The sequence below is a fragment of the Bos indicus genome, chromosome 15 (assembly GCF_029378745.1).
Source record: "Bos indicus isolate NIAB-ARS_2022 breed Sahiwal x Tharparkar chromosome 15, NIAB-ARS_B.indTharparkar_mat_pri_1.0, whole genome shotgun sequence".
NCBI classification, from domain to species: domain Eukaryota; kingdom Metazoa; phylum Chordata; class Mammalia; order Artiodactyla; family Bovidae; genus Bos; species Bos indicus.
The window spans coordinates 42354008-42370539 of NC_091774.1; the positions used below are offsets into that span (position 1 = coordinate 42354008).

General features: G+C 47.7%; 1 protein-coding gene across 5 annotated transcripts in view; it reads left to right on the top strand.

Annotated features, from left to right (window-relative positions):
- The first annotated feature begins 1808 nt into the window (after positions 1 to 1808).
- The window catches only part of IRAG1 (inositol 1,4,5-triphosphate receptor associated 1), a 125956-nt gene continuing 111232 nt past the window's right edge, over positions 1809 to 16532 (top strand). For 2 of the 5 annotated variants that reach the window (XM_019975370.2, XM_019975374.2), the window contains exon 1: positions 1814 to 2211. In XM_019975370.2, coding sequence (XP_019830929.2) covers positions 2145 to 2211 — 67 coding nt within the window. In that variant the 5' untranslated portion in view covers positions 1814 to 2144. Of the gene's footprint in view, positions 2212 to 2260; positions 2285 to 16532 lie in introns of those variants that run through there. The other 3 variants (XM_070803678.1, XM_019975371.2, XM_070803681.1) reach the window with 3 other exon arrangements.

The following is a 16532-nucleotide window of genomic DNA, read 5'->3' on the forward strand; positions in this document are numbered from 1 at the left end:
CATAAAATCAACTTTTGGAGTACCATTCCCTAAAATGGGGTTTTTGGACCAACTGCGTAAGTGAGAATCACCCAAGGGCCTTAAATAAAATATAGGTTTCTGGGCCTCACTTTAGAGCCACAAGATTAGAATTTCTAGAAAAGGGGTCCAGAGAGTTTCACGCTTGATGATTCTATTGCACAATGAAGTTGGAGAAACAGCAGTAAAGAGTTTGGTAATTCATTCTAATCCCTCTACTTGCAGTTCTAGTAGCTATCACGTTGTGGTTTTGCCAGTGGGAGCCTGTTCCCAGTCGATGGATAGGTGTAGGTGCCTGAGGGAAAGCATGGCTAGTACCCATCAGTCTTCTCTGGTTCCATCTACAAAAATAGTTATTTATGGGTTTGACAGACAGCATGTACTATAGTCTCATCAGGAATCTCTTTCGTAACAAGCAAGGAGAAGAGACAGTCCAGGACTGGATGTCCGTGGAAGGGACTGGGATAGAAGCCCAGTGGGCTAGGTTTGGGGGAGAAAGCCTGCCACAGAGAGGAACTGAGGATAAGGACTGTATGCAGCCAGGCAGCTGTCACCAGGAGGGCTTGAGGCCACATGTCTCGAGGCACCGACACCTAGAGCCCTCAGCATGACTGGCAAACACTTTCTGAGGTGGTAAGTGATGGCCCACCACTAGAGTTGCCAGATTTAGCAAATAAAAATACAGGATGAGCCATTAAATTTCATTAAATTAGAATTTCAGATTTTATATATATATATATACGTACATACACACATATATGGGGCTTCCCTGGTAGGTCAGCTGGTAAAGAATTCACCTGCAATGCAGGAGATGCCAGTTTGATTCCTGAGTTGGGAAAATCTCCTGAAGAAGGAATAGGCTACCCACTCCAGTATTCTTGGGCTTCTGGGGTGGCTTAGATGGTAAAGAATCCGCCCGCAATGCGGCAGACCTGGGTTTGATCCCTGGGTTGGGCAGATGCCCTGGAAGAGGGCATGGCAACCCACTCCAGTATTCTTGCCTGGAGAATCCCCATGGACAGAGGAACCTTGTGGGTTACAGTCCATGGAGTCACAAAGAGTCAGATACTACTGAGCAATTAAGCACACAGCACAGCATATATATGTGTGTGTGTGTATGTAAGCATGTCCTGTGCAATATTTGGGACATACTTATACTAAAATAGATATGTGTTATCTGAAATTCAAGTCTAAGTAGGTGTCCTGCATTCTATCTGGCAGTCCTACATAGGATTTCTCTGAGCTGCCTCTAACTGCTGAAAAGGGTTGGAGACCCCATGTGACTGGCCAGGGCCCACAGCACCATGATCTTTCTCTGGGTGGGGGGCTGCACCCAAGGTGGTGAGGAGCGAGTAAGGGCAAGGTGTGGACTTCAGGAGAGAGCAGCTCTTCCTCACCTGTGTCTGAGCAGGGGCAGGAAACTCACTGGTATTGATCAGCAAGTCTGAGATGCTAGCACTCTGCTAAGCCTTTCAGTATCATCTCATCAAATCCTCCTGCAACCCTAGGAGTTAGGCATTGTGATCCCAGTGATTCCCACTTTAGAGATGAGGAGACTGAGGCTCCACGAGGTTAAGACCACAGGGCTACTCAGTGGAGGAGCAAGGACCGAAGCCCTGGGGCGGGTGCCAGGTCTGGGATTAGCTGAATCTTCCAGGCCCTTCTCTCTGCTAATCCCGAGGGTTTAAGGTGGGAGCAGCCCCCACCTCCCAATCCCCGGGACAGGAAATGTTCCCAGTCTCGCTGGCGCTGGGCCAGGGTCTTGTCCAGACTCACATGCTCGCTGGAGACTCCAGGCTGGGAGGCAGATCGGCGAGTTCTCTTGGTCCCTGCCTGCCCAGGACATGCCCAGCAGCATGAGCTGCCTGTGGGCACTGCCCTCCACTGTGTGGGGGCCTGTGGGAGGGGCCCAGGGCCAGCCACTGCCTCTCAGGCCCAGCCTGCGCTGAGCCTCGGATGGCCTGGCCAGCTTCCCTGCCGTTTGCCCCCTGAGTTGGGCCAGAGGGGTCCCCGAGGAGCTCTGGGCTCTAAGTCCCAGCCCCTCTCCGAGGAGGCGGGCAGCGGAGCTCGGCAGCCAGAGGCTTCTCAGCTCCAAGCTCCGGAGCCAGATGTAACATTGACCTTAAATGGTAAAAGCTCCCCAGAGTGAAGAGAGGCTGGCCGGAGGAGGAAAGGGGAATAACTCAGTTTTAGGTAAGTCGTCGCTATCTCCAAGAATAACCTGCCTCTTCAGCTGGGAGCAAGGGAACTCTTCTCCTCCTTAAAGGTACAGGGTGTGCTGGGATGGGGGCGCCTGACTTTAACTTTCTAGGGGAGCTGGCTTGGTCGAATGGCATTTCAGCCGAGGATTTTTATTGTTGCTGTCATCATTTTAAAATAAGAAGTGAATCGTAGCCCGTCCTAACTTAACTAAATTGTGCTTCTTTTGCTTGCTGTTGGAAAGCATGCACAAGTTAGGGCGAAAACGTGGGTTCTGACTGGGGATCCCTATCCCCAGATTTCCTGTGGACCACTTTGGAGTAATAGAGGGTCCCCAGATTACGTAAGCCCACTGGGCAGGGCTCTTCACGCACTGCCTGCTGCCCCAGCCCTGCTCTGTGAGCACTTGTGTCTCTCTCTGCCACCGTCACCAACCCCCCCTCAACACTCGCCTCCTGTCCACTTTGGCCCTTGTGCTGGCCCAGCCCTGTCTGTCTCCCTCCTTGACCTGCCCCTGTATCTGTCCCTGCACTTTCTATCCTGTGTTCTGGTGGCAGCCCCGGTTTTTACCCCGTCCCCATCTCTCCTGCTTCCAGCTTTGCCCCTCTGTGACCTTTCCCTGCACCCTCGAGGGGTTGTGTGTGCCTGGCCTGTGCACTGAGCCTGCACACCTCTAGAAGCTCGGAGTCAGAGCTATTCCTAGAGTGGAAGGCACTCAGGCTGCCTTTTTCCAAAGGAAAGGCCGGTGGAAGCCGGAGGCCAGAGAGGGGCCCAGCTGTCTGTTCCCTCTTGTCCAGTAAACGGCTATAAAAGCCTGGAGATGCTCTGCAGATTGAGTAAACAGTGTGAGATTGTCAGGGACCCCTGGCTGGTGCTCCCATCCCCCAGAGTTCAGCAGCAGCTGCCCTCTTAACACCCACTTTTCAGGCTGCTCTTTGAGGGTCTAGGTGTGGGGGGAGTCAAGCAGCCCATGGATCTTCTGCAGGAAAAAGGAAGTTGCTTCCCAGGCTGTTAGGCTGGGAGTACTAGGGAGTCGGAGCCCGCCGGGGGTTCTGTTGTCCCCACCAGGTGGCAGTGACGTGTGGGTGACAGGTGGCATGAACTCCCCTCAGCTTCACCCCAAGGCTTTTATGGGGAGGAAACTCAAACTAAGTGACTTGTCTAGGGTCAGACCACTGAGGAGGAGCAGAGCTAGGAGAGCTGGGAGTCAGAGCCAAGTCCGTACGAGTCCAGCTGCAACGCCTGCCCCTCAACACAACTGGGAATATGAGGGTACACTTCTGCCTTGGGGAGTGTCTTGGGCTTTTTGTCCTTAATGGAAATTACAATTGTCATTGTCATGTCTGTTTTGTCCATGATTCAGTGGTGTTTGTGTGTGGGTGCGTAAGTCTATAGGTGTGTGTTGAAAGTGGCTGCTTGTATTCACAGCTGATGTACTTTCCTCTGTGCTTGGTAGTAAGCAGGATGTTCTTGCATACCATGTAAGATTGGGAGGTACAATCCTGTACAAATTGCTACACCATGATCAGTGATCCCCATAAACATGTTTTCTAGAAGAAGAAAAAGCAAACATGCCATTCTTACTATGCATGGAACACTGCTCTAAGCACTTGCCATGTAGCAATTCAGACCTCCACAACCCTATAAAGCACAGGTTATTATTATCCTCATCATGGAGATGGGACATTTTAGCCCAGAGAGGAAACACAGCTGGTGACAGGTGGTGCTGGCCTACGACCCCAGGCAGCCCATCTCCATAGGCTCTGCTCTAACCACTGTGCCCTGTTCATCTCTGGCCGGTGCCGCTTCGGAGCGGGTCGTGGGGAAGCACCGACTCTCTTCCAACACTGAGTGGCAGACTTTCCATACGTGATTTCGTGTGCTCTCGCCAGCAACGCTAAAGGGGATGTGTCTGCACCTCAGTTTCATAGGAGGACACTAGAACTGGGGGATGTTACATGACTTGTCCAAGGCCATCCAGCCACCAAGTGACAAGCAGGAGACTTCGTATCCTGGATGAAGATAGTGAAGGCCACGGGATGTCTTCTACTGGAAACTAACTCTCAGGTGGACCAGTGGGCTCATAATCTCAGGACGAGGGGTTGGTTCTGTGAATCTCTGTGTGAGGAAGCCAGATTTCTTGCCTGGTGGACTGAACCTCACAAATGGATTCCCAGCTTCCCAAACAATCCTTGCCTCTGTCCTATTAGTAACAAAGGTGGATGGGTGTGCCCACACGTTCAGCAGGAGTGGATGCTGAGCTCTCTTAGGGCACAGACCCCATCTCATTCTGTAGAGTGTGTCCAACATTCAGAATAATGCCCAGAGTATATCAATACAAAGTTCTCAGGAGCGATTTTATTACTTATGAAGAAATGGACATAATGTTTATAATGTGGTTTCTGGTTAAACAGGGCCCTGGGTTTATTATGTGTGTGTACCTGATGATCAGATTCTTTTGGTGTATCTTGAGAGAATGCAAGGTAGTGGCGGGGGTGGGGGGGTTGTCTCAAGTCATCCACCCTCTCCTTACCCTGCCACCTCTCCTGGGTAGCCACATGTAACTTCTAGAGTGCCTCTCAGCTGCCCTCTCTATGGCTTGGTGGTCAGCAGAGGGACTGTTTGACGACTGAAGAGGAGCAGAGGCCCAGATGGGTGGGGAGGAGAGATCTAGGAGCCTCCAGATTCTGCTCTTTGAGCTCTCGGAGGCAGGGGGACAGAGATAGAGAACTGAGTTCTCTTGTAGCAAATGTAAAAGGAAGGAGGAGAGAAAATGGATATGAATTGACTTTGTGCCAGGCTCTGTGCTAGAGCTGTTATTTCATTTAATCCTGTGGTAGAGATGAGAATGTTGTGGTTGACAGAGGTGAAGCAACATGCCCAAGGGAACACGGTGGGTGGTGAGCGAGGACTCCAGCTCAGGCTGTTTGGTCCAAAGTGGGCACTTGGATGCCGTCCTGCCTCTAGTTAGTAACCAGGATCTCGAGCAGTTAGAGCGTCACAGTCCAGGTGATGGGAAGGTCAAGGGGATTCCTTCTGCCCCGTGGACCTTGGAGGCCAGACCCTGAGTCCAGGTGACAGCCCAGGGCAGCCTCACTGGATGAGGAGCAGAGGCAACATGAGTCCGTGACCTTGGGCATGCCCTGACTTCTCTGTGAGGGCCTTCCCCACGGAAGAAGGCAAACAGGTGACAGTCAGCCAGCCGGACAGAAAACCTCTTCTGCCTCTCAGCTAATAAGCCACAGATGTGAAAAAAGGGTTAGCGAAGGCTGGGGCTTAATCTGCTCTGGTTACTTTCTTCCCATCCCAGTACTTTTTAAATTTATAATTCTTATTCAGATTTTTTTCCTAGTAATAAAAATAATGTGTATTCTTTGCTAAACTTTCATGGAAAGTATAAGTAAGAAATTCAGAAACAAATATAAATAAATGAAAGATCCCTGTGGAATCGTATCATTCAGAGATAAATACTGGGTTTTTGTTTTTGCCTGGGCTGCACGGCATGGGGGATCTTAGTTCTCTGACCAGGGATCGAATTTGTGCCCCTGCATTGGAAGAGTGGAGTTTTAAGCACTGGACCGTCAGGGAAGTCCCCATAAATATTGTTAATATGGTGTGTCTCTTCCTTTACATTTCTGTATATTTTATAAAACTAGGGTCTTACCATGGGTTTTATAGTCTGCTTAAAAACAAAACTGTTTTAAAGGAATTCCCTGGTGGTCCAGTGTTTAGGACTCAGCGCTTTCTCTGCGGTGGCCCAGGTTCAGTTTCTTTTTGGGGAACTAAGAGCCTGCAAACCACACAGCACAGCCAAAAAAAAAATTTTTTTTAAAGACTATTTTTTAAGAGCAGTTTTAGGGTCACAGCAAAGTTGAGAGGAAGGTCTGCACAGAAATTTCCCAGTTCCTCTCCACCCCACACATGCATAGCCTCTGTCAGGTAAGGCTCCACCAGGGTAAAACATTTGTTACAACCGATGAACCTGCATTGACAATCATAGTCACCCAAAGTCCATGGTTTACCTTAGGGTTCACTCTTGGTGTGGTACATTCTGTGGGTTTGGAAAAATTGTATGATGACATGTATGCACCATTATAGTATTACACAGAGTATTTTCGCTTGCCTCAAAATCCTCTGTGCTCCATCTAGTCATCCTTCTCTGATAACCCCAATCAGAGATCACAGATCTCTAGCAATCACAGATTTTTATTACTGTCTCCGTAGTTTCACCTTTTCCAGAATGCCATACAGTTGCAATCACACACTATGTAGCCTTTCCAGACTGGCTTCTTTCACATAGTAATAAGCATTTAAGATTCCTCTATGTCTTTTCATGACTTGATAGCTCATTTCTTTTTAGCACTGAATAACATTCCATTACCTAGATGCACTACAGTTTATCCATTCTCCTACTGAAGGACATCTTAGTCGGCTTTTTTTCCCCCTAATTTTTAAAAAACTGAAGTATCAATGATGTGCAATATTATATGTTACAGCTTACAACATTCAGTCCAGTTCAGTCACTCAGTCATGTCTGACTCTTTGCGACCCCATGGATTGCAGCACGCCAGGCCTCCCTGTCCATCACCAACTCCCGGAGCGTACTCAAACTCACATCCGTTGAGTCAGTGATGCCATCCAACCATCTCATTCTCTGTCGTCCCCTTCTCCTCCCACCTTCAATCTTTCCCAGCATCAGGGTCTTTTCAAATGAGTCTGTTCTCAGCATCAGGTGGCCACAGTATTGGAGCTTCAGCTCCAGCTTCAGTTCTTCCTGATTCACAATTTTTAAAGGTTATACTCCTTATATAGTTTCAGAATGCTGGCTGTATTCCCTATGTTGTACATTATATCCTCATAGATCATTTATTTTATACATAACAGTTTGCAGTTTTAATCCCTTATTCTTATCCTACCCCTCCTGCTTCCCTTTCCCCACTGGTAACCACTGGAGTTATTTGTGAATCTCTTTCTTTTTTTGTTATATTCACTAGTTTGTTTTTTAGATTCCACATAAGTGATACCATAAGGTATTTGTCTTTCTTTGTCTGACATTTCACTAAGCATAATACCCTCCAAGTCCATCCACGTTATTGCAAATGGCAAGGTTTCATTCTTTTTTTTAATGTCTGAATAGTAGTCTTTTTTTAACCAAACATTCTATCATGATCATTTTCTCATGTCATCAAAGATACTTCAAAACATGATGTTTCGGGTGTTGTGTACGACCGAGTAATTCTGCTGTGCAACAGTTAAAATCATCGTTCCTCCCACTGGGCATTTACAAGTGTGGTTTTCCTTTGGGGCCCGTCTCAGTGGCACACACACGACAGCTTTTCCATCCATGTGTGGTGTTTGGGAACTCCGAGCTCCCGGGTGGGCTTGTGCGGTACGGCTCTAGGGTGTGGGTTTTTTCTGCAAGATGCTAGTGAGTGAGATACTGACTCAGCTCTAAATACACGGATTCACGTCAGAATTGCCTTTTATGTTCTTTCCCATCTATCTGCAGCAGCCCAGGAGTGCGGGCGTGCAGGACTTGCAGTACTAAAACCAGACGTCCCAGGCAAATCCGGGCAAGTTGTTCCCCTGGGTTTGGACCTAGTGTGCCTTCAACGTCTTTCCAATGCTTTCCTGTCTCTCTTCTTGACAAAAATGAGAGCAAGTCTTGGGCTTGGAGACTTCGTCAGGAATAGTTAGAATTTAATATCTGTTTTCATTAAGTTTATTTTTACAACTAACTCCTCTCTATTTGTGTTACAAATGGTACTGACTTTTCCATGGATGGTAGGGATATAAAGTTCCCTTTTAAAATAAGTGTGACGACAGGGGAGGCTAACACACTGGGCACTTCTCATGTGCTTAGCAACATCCTATTGTTTTCCCTGCAGGACCTCATTTCATCCTCACAGCAGCCCTCTGACATAGTTACAACTGTTCGCTCTATTGTACAGATGAGGAAACTGAGGGCCAGAGAGGGTAAAGAACTTGGCCAACAACCCAGAGGTGGTAAATGGCCCAGCCAAGATAGCAATCCTGGCGCTTTGCTAATCAAATGAAAAAAATTAAATCACTAAATATATAGGTGAGAACATGTGAGGGTGGGGTGTAGATGACTCAGTTTTAGGAAACACAGGTTTTGTGAGCAGGCATATCAGTTAGTATAAGATGGGGCAGAGGGAAACTGAGCCACCCCAGCAAAACTAAGTGAAAATTAGGAGCCAACGGGCCCAGAAGAGGTGGGAAGGGACGGGGCCATCCAGTGATTGCAGCAGGGGTGCAGGGCTGGGACACGGTGCCGAAGGCATGGTGGTCACTCCGGGAAGAGACACACAGAGGCTACCGGAGGCTACCCACAAGCTAACCAGAGCATGTTTCCAGAGAGCCCAAGGTTCCTGGTTCAACAGAAGAGAAAGCAAGCCCGAAGACACCCTTGACTTTGCTCATACAGATGTGGTTAAAAGAGCGCCAGCTCTGAGTCAGGAGGAGGGCTCAGCTTTGACTGGCTCTTCTCTCTGACTCAAACGGTAAAGCGTCTGTGTACAATGCGGGAGACCTGGGTTCGATCCCTGGGTCGGGAAGATTCCCTGGAGAAGAAAATGGCAATCCACTCCAGTACTATTGCCTGGAAAATCCCATGGATAGAGGAGCTTGATAGGCTACAGTCCATGGGGTCGCAAAGAGTCCGACACAACTGAGCAACTTCAATTTCACTTTCACTTTCTTTCACAATCACAGTGGAAGCTGATGGCTGGAGCTGGAAGTAGCATCTTGTCTGGTGGAGAGCACAGGCCCTGGAGTGACCACGTGACTCCACCACTGACCAGCTGTACCCCTTGAGCCACAGTTAACCTCTCCGAGTCTCAGTTCCCTCTCCTGTAAAACAGGGATAATGATGGTGTCCACTTGATGGGGTTAAATCCCTCAGCTTGGTGTCTGCTCTCCGCGACCCCCTCCCATCCCACCCTTCTGGGTCAGGTCTTAGTTGTGGCATGTGGTATTTTTCGTTGTGGCATTCGGGCTCAGTAGTTAGTTCTCAGATCTTAGTTTCCCTACCGGGGACTGAACTCTCACCCTTTGCATTGGAAGGTGAATTCTTAACCACTGGACTGCCAGGGAACTCCCAGTATGTGGCAGTCTGTTTCAGGTCTCATAACCTTGTCCATGAGCCAGGCCCTATGTTCTGTTTAGTAGGAAAATACAAGTCTAGAACCATGAGCTTTCTATTAGCAGGAAATGCCATGTCCTATGTCATGAGTCCTGAGTCATTCTCTCTGACCCACCAAGGTTTATGCCCCAAAAGTTCCTAGACATGGCCAAAGCCACGCAATCTGCTATAGAGGCAGCATGGAGTACGGTTGGGACCTCAGGTGCTCAAATCAAATGACCTGAATTCAAATCCCTACTCTGTAACTTATCATGTGACTTTGGGGGAAGAATCTAACTACTTTTCTTACCTGTAAGATGAGGCTGAAGAAGCTAATAATTTAACTTGCTCAAAGAGTTTTTATGAAGATGAAATGGACTGCTGTATCCATAGTACTTATATGTGTGTAAGTACTCAATAAATAATAACAGTTATTTAAGCTTAGATAAACATCAAGCACATGGAACACCTAGAGTTTTGTGGCTCTAGGTGGTCAGGTTTCACTAAGGGCTGTCTTGTCATGATATTTTACACTTGTTTGGGGTTTGGATCCCTGGTAGAAAGACTGTGATGCCCTTCTGGACTTCCTACCTAAGACATCTTTCCTATTTCCCAGTTGAGGTCCAACTTGTCCCTGATGGAAGGTGATGATGATAAAGCTGAATATTGTCAGGGGGAATCTAGACTGGATGCCAAGAGGACTCCCTGAGGAACATGATCTTGGGGATATTCCAGGGTCCTGGACCTATCCCTAAACCTGGTCTGTGGCCTGGAGTTAATTATGTATATGAGACTGACTCATGATAATCAAACTCACAAGAGACAGAAGTATGTAATTCTGAATGTCTGTGTGCTAATGTATGGGAAAAGATTACCCTTCCAGTGACCAAAATGTGTGGGAGACGGAGATTTAGCTCAGAAGGTGGAAAGTTGTAAGGGGTATTTCATGTGAGCCATAAAATGGCCTGATAGCCATCTCTGCTTATAACAAAGAGATTCCCCCAGAGCACTGGATGGGTCTGTCCCCTGGGGACTTTAGATAAGCGTTTCTCTTTGGAATTCCCTTTGTCTTCTGTAGAAAGATGGGATTTGTTGGAACATAGTTCAGAGAATCAAAGGAAGGAGGAGACCTGCCCCAGGAACGCAGCCCCCAGGCAGTGGTAGGGATGGGGCAGCAGGAACTTGCCAGTGTTTTCTTTAGAGCAGAGGTCTTCTCTACAGCAGAGGGTTTTGATGGTTCATCTCGCCAATTAAAATGTTTTTAGAATGGAGCTCTAGTTTATGTGTATATCTCTGTTTTCAGTTATGTTCATGAGCTACTGCATTCATGTTGTGCTTGTGCTCAGTCGTGTCCAAGTCTTTTGCGACCCCATAGACTGTAGCCCTCCAGACTCTTCTGTTCGTGTAATTTTCTAGGCATGAATACTGGAGTGGGCTGCCATTTCCTACTCCAGGGGATCTTTCCAACCCAGGGATCCAACCTGTGTCTCTTGTGTCTCCTGCACTGTGTCTCCACTGGCAGTTGGATTCTTTACCACTGGCGATATGCAAGTTATTTTATAAAACTAGTAAAAATAGAAATTTTAAAAAGATAAGAAAGAGAAAACACTATTTAAAAATCTTGCTTTGTGTTTTTACCAGTGCCAGCAACTTTTTTTTTTTTTTTGCTTTCCTTAAAAGAGTATTCTTTAGTAAGAGAAATGTGATTACTTATGCCTCATTATGTTTTAAGATCTCAGCACTTTGGATAACCCCTGGCTTTAATAACTGTCATGGTTACATGAGACACGTACCAGTCTCCCGGCGAGGAACCAAGTTTAACTGAGTTGGCTCAAGAGATTTAACAAAAGAAAGAACCATTTATAGAGGTTTAGAAATCACGAGGGATGGTGCCCAGGTACTCCCCCACACTAGCAACAGCAGGGAGCCATTACCAGTTCTAGCCAGGAGGGGCAAGAGGAGAAAATAGTGTGATTGGAAGCCAGTGACACCTGGAGCCATGGAGGTGGGACCATCCAGGTTGAGCTGATATTAAGGAGGGTCACAGCCACTGCCAGAGATGTAACACTGAAGCAAGAAGGGTGCAGGGAAGGAAATGCCCAACCTCTCCCCCTACCCCCCACCTCCTACTGGTCCGTTGGCCAAACTCAGCAAGCATGGAAGCCCGCGTGATGCATCCAGTCTTAAAGGTGTCATCCGGGAGCCCAGAGCAGAGAGGATGGATCCTGGGGCAGGACAAGGAGAGAGAGAGAGCAAGTGAAGGATAGCCAGCTCAGACAGCTGATGTGGAATAAAATTGTCCTTACTTGCAGAATTGTAAGTGAACTTTTTTAGTTTGATCCACCAGTTTGTAGAAACTTTTGAGAGTTGCTTGTGGTATTATTAGTGGTTATAGTATACTTACTCCACATATTTGCAGGAGACATTTAAGCCACTTGTCCATTTTATGATGATTGGTTTGCTTAAAACTAGATATGTTTCACGAATCCACTTGATCACATATAAACTGGGTCATATGTCACTGAAAGCAAAGTAATACATGAGGGAGTGACATCAGTCCCTTAGCATTGTAGAATTTCCCGTATTCCCTCAGGACATCTCACAAACTGGATGAGACAGTGACCTTTCAACATGTGACTGAATGAAGGCATCATTGCCAGTCTGCTTATTTAATACTAAAGGAACGAAATAAGTAATTGTTCCCGATTGTCTTCCCGTATTCCATGGATCATCTCGGATATTCCCTGGGTATGCACCTCCCACCCAGAAGACCACTGCACTAGGGCTCAACTCCTATCTTAACCAGGTTCCATGGCTCCTCATCGTTGTCCGAGGTCTCAGGGGAGAGACCCTGATAGGCCCAGCTTGGTTGAGTCAGTATTAATCAGCCACCGTCAGGTGACAAGATCGTGGGGTAGAGATGCGGCCATAAGGAGCCATTCCTCAGTATGTAAGGATTCCTCTTGCTGCTGCTGCTGCTAAGTCGCTTCAGTCGTGTCTGACTCTGTGCGACTCAGACAGCAGCCCACCAGGCTGCGCCGTCCCTTGGATTCTCCAGGCAAGAACGCTGGAGTGGGTTGCAATTTCCTTCTCCAATGCATGAAAATGAAAAGTGAAAATGAAGTCTCTCGGTCTTGTCCGACTCTTCGCGACCCCATAGACTGCAGCCCACCAGGCTCCTCCGTCCTGGGATTTTCCCAGGCAAGAGTACTGGAGTGGGTTGCCACTGACTTCTCCAAGGATTCCTCTTAGAGAAGGGGAAATTGCTGAGAGCAAAGTTCTCTCCAAAAGGTGTCATCACACGCTTATAATTGTCTTTCTGTCCTGCCTTCTGGAGATCCTGGTCAAGCCTCCCATCTCTTCAGCCACGTTTACAGGCAATCTCTTGGGTTACTCCCACAGATGACTAATCATGTCCATTGCATGTGGCTTTTCACATGGTTGTACATCAGAGGGCAGCCTTGTTTCCTTTGCAGTTGTCCCCACGTACAGCCAACATTCCCAACAATGCTGGGGTTCACAGGGCCTTACACTGGTTGGGGCAGACTGTTTCTCTGGTCAGCTGGGTTCAGCAGACAAAGATGGACGTGGTGATGACTCCAAGGATCTGGTACATTAGACCCAGAAACACTTGCAAGTTGTCCCTCTGTCATGAGTCCTATAGTTTGTAAACCACGGAAGTTGTGCACGCACGTGAACAAAGAAAGCCTGACTTTTCAGCCTTCTGGGTGGGGAGGTTCTACTTGCTGAAATCCCCAGGAGCTTGTTTCACTTGAAAAGAACAAGAGAATAATAATGTACTTATGATCATTACTATCACAACTGTCATTGATTGAGCACCAGCTACATAGTGTGTTAAATGCTTTACACATATTATAACATTTTTGCACCTTGTAAGATAGGTAATAATAATATCTCTATTTCACTGATGAGAAATGGAGGCTTTGAGTTTTGCTAGTTCACTTGGGTTTGCACAGTGGAAAGTGGCAAGGTCAAGGTTAGATTGCCCTTGCTGCAAAACACATACAGCCCATCAACAGATAGAATCCCACACTTGGAACTATCAGGCTGGAGGACATAGAGGCTGGGCCAGTAAGACTCTTCAAAAGGTTAGATCATTATGATTTTATTGAGATGTATTAATGGAAGCGAGAACCATGTCAAGTTTAAGGTGGTTTTCGGTAGACAGTGAGTGAATGAAAGAATGAATCTTCCCAGGTTTGAAAACAGTAAAAGTTTGAAGGCAGTATTCCAGTATCCATCCCTGGTGCTGAAATGAAGACTGCATATATAAGCAGTGGTCCCAGCTGCTAGGCATGGCTCTGCTTCTAACTCATTTTGTGCCCTTGAGCAGATGACATGTCCCTTTTGAGACCTTAGTTTCCTCATCCATGAACAGTACACCGACCAAGGCCCAGTGGTTCACCCCAGTAGGTGCATGACTGAGGCCAAGCAAGAGCAATAATTGTGTCAGATGCATCTGTGACAAAGGAGGATTACAGGTGTGTTAGAGTCAGCTATCACTGTCCATTCTCTCAAAGCAAATGCAGTGCTTTTGGGGACAGTCAGAACTGGCATCAGGTCCAAATGGATGGCTGTGTTTTTAAGGAAACATTTACTGTTGAAGGGAATGCTTATTCATTCTCTTTCTTGTTACAAGGCATTTGACTCACACTTTGAACGTTTGCTACTTAGATTAGAGATGATGGTCTTGTGTTCGTCACTAACAAAAAATGCCTCTGGAGCCTGGTCCTTCTTCCCTTTCACTACAGGGCCAGCTGCTCCAAGCCCTCCAGCTCTGGGAGCACATGGGTGTGTCCTATGCTGTGGGGAGCAGGGACAAAAAGACTGGAAGTCTCTTCGAAGACTTTGGGACACTAGAATTCGAGGGCCTCTAGAAGGCATTGGGTACCCCTCAGAGCTCCCTAAGTGGAGATCTTGAGAACCTGAGGACACTCAGAAAAATGGTTCAAACGACTAACTGCATCTTGGTGACAAAGTCTAATGCAAATCGGGATGCCCACCTCCATCTTGTGGCAAGAAGCTCTAGAAAAGACCATGCTAAAAGGAATCAGCATTAAGTGAGTATGGATGCTAAGCATTTCTGGATGAGCCTGGCTGCCAAAGCCATTTTCTGTTGCCCAGTAACATGTTCTTATACTCTATCTCATGTGATCCTCCCCGCTGAGAGGACCACAGAGCCATTTTATCTGTGTCACCTTTCATGACTGCTCAAGATTTCACAGTTTTATGTACTGTAGAGGGGTTTCCAGAGAAGGCAATGGCACCCCACTCTAGTACTCTTGCCTGGGAAATCCCATGGACAGAGGAGCCTGCTGGGCTGCAGTCCATGGGGTCTCTGAGAGTCGGACACGACTGAGCAACTTCACTTTCACTTTTCACTTTGATGCATTGGAGAAGGAAATGGCACCCCACTCCAGTGTTCTTGCCTGGAGAATCCCAGGGACGGTGGAGCCTGGTGGGCTGCCGTCTCTGGGGTCACACAGAGTCGGACATGACTGAAGTGACTTAGCAGCAGCAGCAGCAGCAGAGGGGTTTCAATGATGGCTCATCAAGTAAAGAATCCACCTGCAATGCAGGAGACACAGGAGATGCAGGTTAATCCCTCGGTCAGGAAGATTCCCTGGAGGAGGAAATGGCAACCCACTCCAATAGTGCTGCATGGGAAATCCCATGGACAGAGGAGCCTGGCAGGCTACAGTCCATGGGGTTGCTAAGAGTCGAATATGCACACTTATATACACTATAGATGGCATAGCCCTTCCCACTGCCCCCCTGCCCTGTGTAGGATTTTGGTGGGGTCTAGGCAGTTTTGCCTTAATGAGGCCCTTCTTTTTTTAAAAAAAACAACTACTTATTTACTTTTACTTTTTTGCTGTACCTTAAGGGATCATATTTCCATGACCAGGAATCAAATCCATGCCGTACTGCAGTGGAAGCATGGAGCCTTAACCACTGGATGGCTTAAGGAAGACCCTGTGGGCCCCTTCTTGCTTACAAAGTCTATATCTCTGTTGGTGTAAAGATAAATATGTTAAATGTTACATATTAAAACATTTTCTTTGGCCTAAAAGCTTTTTTTTCTTCTGATTTTTAAAAGTGATTAAAACGTTTTCAAGGGCACTAGGCTCTGTTCCCGGAGACGGCGATGGCACCCCACTCCAGTACTCTTGCCTGAAGGAAATGGCAACCCACTCCAGTGTTCTTGCCTTGAGAATCCCAGGAACGGGGGAGCCTGGTGGGCTGCCATCTATGGGGTCGCACAGAGTCGGACACGACTGAAGCGACTTAGCAGCAGCAGCAGCAGGCTCTGTTCCTACCATATGTAATGGATGAGTCAGCCCTGCCCCCTCACCTTCCTATTCAGAACATAGTTAGCGACCAGCAGCGTCAGCATTATCTGGGAGCTTGTTAGAAATGCAGGCTCTTGAGTGCTGCCGCAGAATTACTGAATCAGAATCTGCAACTTAACGAGACCCCTGGGTCATTTGTGTGTATATTGTAGTCTGAGGCATGCTGTCTGCCACACTGTCCCATGGTACCACTGGTATATCGGAATCACAGGTCACACTGTTCCCCCAAATTACAGCGAGAAGTTTAGTCACAGAAAGGCCCATATGGAAGGTACATCTACCGCTAAATGGCTGTGTAAATGCCAAGAATTCCTGGACGGCCCTGTGTGCAAACACTGTTCTCTCTTATCCAGCTGTTGTTGTTCAGTCACTCAGTCGTGTCCAACACTTTTCGATCCCATGGACTGAAGCATTCCAGGCTTCTCTGTCCTTCACCATCTCCCAGAGCTTGCTCAAACTCATGTCCATTGAGTAGGTGAGGGCCCCTCTTTTCCCCTTCCCCCTCACACACTCTCAGTGGAGAAGGCAGACCCAGGAGGAGGGGGTGCATCTGCTTCTGAGTTGGTTCTTCCAGCTCTTCTATGAAGCTCCAGGCCTCCAGAGCCATCTCAACAGGGGCAGAGGTAGGAGGCCCTGTCCTCGGTGCCTCCACTCAGAGGTGACACCTGGTCTCTTGGGCAGAGATAGTTATATGGCCCCAGTAAACTGCAAGGGAAGCTGGGAAATGCAGGGGGGCATGGTGGCTCAGAGGTTAAAGCATCTGCCTGCAATGAGGGAGACCTGGGTTCGATCCCTGG